General features: G+C 32.0%; 1 protein-coding gene across 1 annotated transcript; it reads left to right on the plus strand.

Moving 5' to 3' along the window:
* The first annotated feature begins 646 nt into the window (after positions 1 to 646).
* LOC108482359 (uncharacterized) lies at positions 647 to 2114 on the plus strand. Its single transcript, XM_017785487.2, has 2 exons — positions 647 to 1341; positions 1413 to 2114. Exons 1-2 carry the CDS (start codon positions 835 to 837, stop codon positions 1839 to 1841), a joined length of 936 nt encoding a protein of 311 aa, XP_017640976.1. The 5' UTR covers positions 647 to 834; the 3' UTR covers positions 1842 to 2114.
* Positions 2115 to 4510: the final 2396 nt, after the last annotated feature.

Below are 4510 nucleotides of genomic sequence, written 5' to 3' on the forward strand. Positions count from 1 at the left end.
TTAAACCTTTAAAAATAATAAAATTTAAATTTAATCCTTTAATTTTGATTCCACTTAAAAATATTTTCTTGACTTCACCCGTGATAGAAACTAATTTAGTTTTTTTTAATAAAAAAGGGTCAAATATAAAGGGTTGATAATAAGTAATATTGTCTATCCTAAAACACATCTAATCTTGGTGTCGTGAAAGATGAACCAAAAACCAACAAAATCAAATCCCATGATTGAAGGAGATCTGTGCACGAAAATAACCAACACAAGTCTGAACCCTCCTTCAACTTCTAAATCAACCACCCAAGAAAAAAAACACATATATCTGCACTTCCAATACGCAATGAGTTGTTTTCCAATTTGTCTGATGAGACGAGAAGACAATTTACAACACATTATTTTATTCTTCATAATTCAATTAACAGTAAGACTTGTCACATGGGAACTGCGCTGTCATTGACAGCAAATCCATACCCTATATCTCAACACTAGCACATCCCCATAATTTGATATCAATTTTTTCCATATTTTAATAATTTTAATTAAATTTAGAATTACTAATTTTTAAATTCACTATATTTATTTACAAATTTTAACTAAATTTTACTTAAAAAATATCAAATATTCGACTTAACCAAAAATATTTATTAGGCTTAACAAATGTACCCACCGAATCTTTCTTCGAATATTAATAAGGGTTTTGTGAGTTGTGATCTCGAAAAGCACATGGCAACCTTACCCATTTGGCCTTTTTCTAATTAAAATTACAAATTCAATAGATGACATAATATAAAGATCCCTTGTCTGTCTTTTTTTCTTTTTTCATATTGAGTTTTTGCAGTAATGGAGGAAACCGAAGCTCTTGATCTCTTGGAAGAGTCTTGGTTTTTCGAGAACTTACTCGACAGGAGGAGGAGGATGTCAAGATGTTATTCAGATCCTTGTACTTCATCGAATTTCAGACAAGATGTTTTGGCAAATGATTCATGTAATAATAATCAGAACTCTAATGGTTTGGTCCGTGCACCGTCGTTGCCTCCATGTATAGGGAGGGGAGAACAGGTTGAAGCAAAAAAGAACCACGGTGAGAAGATCAAATTAAACAGGCAATTATCATTGCAAGCATCGAAGACGACGTTGACGACGACAACAACATGTTCTGATCATAAGACAAAGAAGCCTGATAGAGAATCATCATCATCGAGACAATGGAGACATAGTTTGCAAAGAACACCTTCTTTGCCTTCTTCAATGGAGGCCAAAGTCAGTGATATTAGAATGAGCAAATTGATCCGACAAGCATTGGCTGACTCACCAGATATATTGCCACCAAGGCACAATCATAATAAGGTACTCATCTGATCCTATATACATATATAATCTCGAATTGTATATATGAATGTATCATTTGCATTTTGCAGGCAACAAACTTGCCAAGGTGTAGCATTAGACCACCGAGGAACCAAGAGGTGGAAGCCATTAACAACACCAACGAGGCTTCGGTCACGAGGTACCGCCACTCGAACCCCAAGAAGATGCTGCAAAAGAGCTATAGCGATCTTGCATTCCAAGAACTGCAAGGGTTCAAGGATTTAGGATTCACATTCGACAAGGAAGACCTGAGCCCTGATGTTGTGAACATATTGCCAGGCTTGCAAGGGGATAAGATAGAAGATGAGTTGCAACCAGACAAGGTGAGGAAGCCATATTTGTCGGAGGCATGGCTGGTACAAGGCCCTGTACCACCTCCCATTCCAACATGTGTATCCAAGAATTCAGCAAAGGATATGAAGGCACAAATCAAGTTTTGGGCCAGAGCTGTGGCAACTAATGTTCGACAAGAGTGCTGAGAATAGCATTAAAAACATCACCCATTTCTCGTACCAAATTTGACATAAATTTTGCTTTTCTTTTCTATTTCTACTCTCATTTTTCCATTTAGGACTGATATCCTTTCTATTTTGCCCGGTGCTCATGTTTCGAAGGCCTATAGAAGCAGAGTCCTTGTCTGATACTATGAAATCTTATGTAAACAAAAATCTTTTTGGCCATTAATGTACAATAATAATTCCTTATTGTTATAAAAGGGTTCAAGTCCAATTTGACTGCCGGAACTCATAAAATGATGAGGGCTTTGAATTTTCGAATTCACGATGGGGTTTTGGAGTTTAGGATTTGGTTTTAACAAAGCTCTGTTCAGTCTTTGTTGGATAGATTACATACAAAATTCTCTCTGACAAAAAAGGGAAGCAAACTAGTAAAGGTTGTAAACTTGTAATATTGCTGTAAGTATAAAGCCAACTCTTATCTCTTATTTTATTAATGTATTATTAATTTAATTAATTAAAGACAAAATAATCCTGTGATATTATCACTTAATTAATTTATTTTTAATAAGTGATGATAAAAATTTTAATATTTATCTTTTAATTAATTTAAATTAATTAAATAAAAATATTTGTAACACATATACGATGTCATCATTTTCACCATGATAATTTTGAGTTTGGCTCATGGTCATTTCGGCTTGGCACGTGGCGTTTTCTAATTGGTCCAAAATTTATTTGTCTATAGTACCAAATGTGTGTAATTTAATAATTGACACTCCTTGTCAGCCATTCACTCATTTACTAAAAATATCAGTATATTTATATTTTAAATTGAGCAAGCAATGTATCTCGATTAACGCCTTGCTCATATGCGAGCAATCTTATAAATCATCGTCAGTATGAGATTGGTAAAAAAAAAAAAGAAGAAGAAGAAGAAAAAAAAAGCTCCAAGCATACAACATAGAGACTTCATTCATATTTTTTTCTCAGATACGATCACTTTATAACATTTCCCTTGACTAGGGGCAATTGTCATACAAATGTAATATTATTATACATATCAAATCTCATCAAGGGATCCACTTATCACATATCGCGTATTCTACAACTGCCTAAACAAATAGGCTATCATGATTATAAGCTTGGTGATAAAAAAGATAAGGAAAACAAGAGAATGGGCTCCCTCTCTGACCTTTCTCATCTTCCTCTCCTTTTCATCTTTTTCTTCTTCTTTTTTTTTTCTTTGGAAAAACTACTCGTCAACATACTTTGGGCACCACCATCGACTCTTCACCCCGTCCTAAATAGGGTGAATCGACCAACACCACCACAACCTTCGTCTTGTTCGATCTTTGCATCAACAATATCATTCTAAAGATTTTAAAATCATTATTTGTGCAATATTAGTGTTTTGGTTTGCATGATTTTAGTATCATAAAGATTTTACACTAATAGCATGATTCAAATATCAAAATAGAATATATTCTAAATCTTATAGATGAAATTTTAAAATAATTAATTTTTAGTTACTGTTTCATCAAATCTCAAAATCTAATACCGAAACGAAAAATTACATTATAAAATTAATATAAAAATAAGATAATTATTTAATACATTGTTAATGGAGTTTTTAGACTCCACAAGCAGGCAAACCCTCAACCTGCATGTGGAGTCTAAAAATCTCACTCATAAAGAATCAAATAATTTTTATAAAAGAATAATTTGTTTGTATATTTATCTAATTTAAGAAACTAATAGACAAAAGTAATATACACAAAATCTAAGAAATATTAGGCGAGTATCAAAACAGTGAATGGACATCAAAATCACTTATTTAAACTCCTTAAATTAGCCATGAACTTAGTTTATATTTAAGATTGCTAAAATGTATTGGAAACCATATAAATAAACTTATCTCATTTTATAAACCAATCATCCCAAAAACTCAAAACCTTATAGGCAATAATTCTACTAACTTATGCAAAACATACTAAATTAATCATATCTTAAGCTATAAATGTTAAAATCATGATCTGTTTGAATATTTAGAAATTAGACTTAATGATATTTTATCTTTAAAAACCTTAGATTTAGGTAGACTAAATCTTATTTTGGTTGACATTGGCATTGTTGCCAGTATAGGAGGACGTGAGTTTGAGTGCTTTGAAGTATGTTTATCCTCTTATTTTTCGGGACTGAGAGCGATTATAAGTAGTTCTAGGCATTTTATAAATAAAACATTATCTATCTATCTATCTATCTATATCTATATCTATATATATATATATATATATTCATTTATTTATTTATTTAAAAAAGGTAAATTGCACCAACAGTCACTCAACTTTGATACAACTGACAAAATAGTCACTTTGATTTCAATTCAATCACTCAACTTTAAAAAATAACAAATCAGTCACTAATGTTATCGAAAAGTGACAAATCAGTCATCCATTAACATTTTTCATTACAGGCCTAACAAGACGACTGATGTGGCTCGTTAACTAGCTAACATGGCTAGTTAACTAGCCACCGTGAAAACTCAATTTAAGAACCAAACAAAATTGTAAAAGAAAAAGAAGAAGAAAAAGAAAAGAGAAGAAATGGAAATGTCGAAACAAGAGAGGCGGATCTGAATCAGTAAAATGCCATTGTCATTGCTAACTAGCTAGCTTTTCCTATTCTAATAT

This window comes from Gossypium arboreum, chromosome 1 (genome assembly GCF_025698485.1).
Source record: "Gossypium arboreum isolate Shixiya-1 chromosome 1, ASM2569848v2, whole genome shotgun sequence".
NCBI classification, from domain to species: domain Eukaryota; kingdom Viridiplantae; phylum Streptophyta; class Magnoliopsida; order Malvales; family Malvaceae; genus Gossypium; species Gossypium arboreum.

What these genes read in the sequence shown, in the direction of transcription:
- LOC108482359 (XM_017785487.2), top strand. Translation starts at nt 835, where the DNA reads ATGGAGGAAACCGAAGCTCTTGATCTCTTGGAAGAGTCTTGGTTTTTC. An exon ending in CAAGGCACAATCATAATAAG is followed by an intron (nt 1,342 to 1,412) that starts GTACTCATCTGA and finishes TGCATTTTGCAG; the next exon opens with GCAACAAACTTGCCAAGGTG.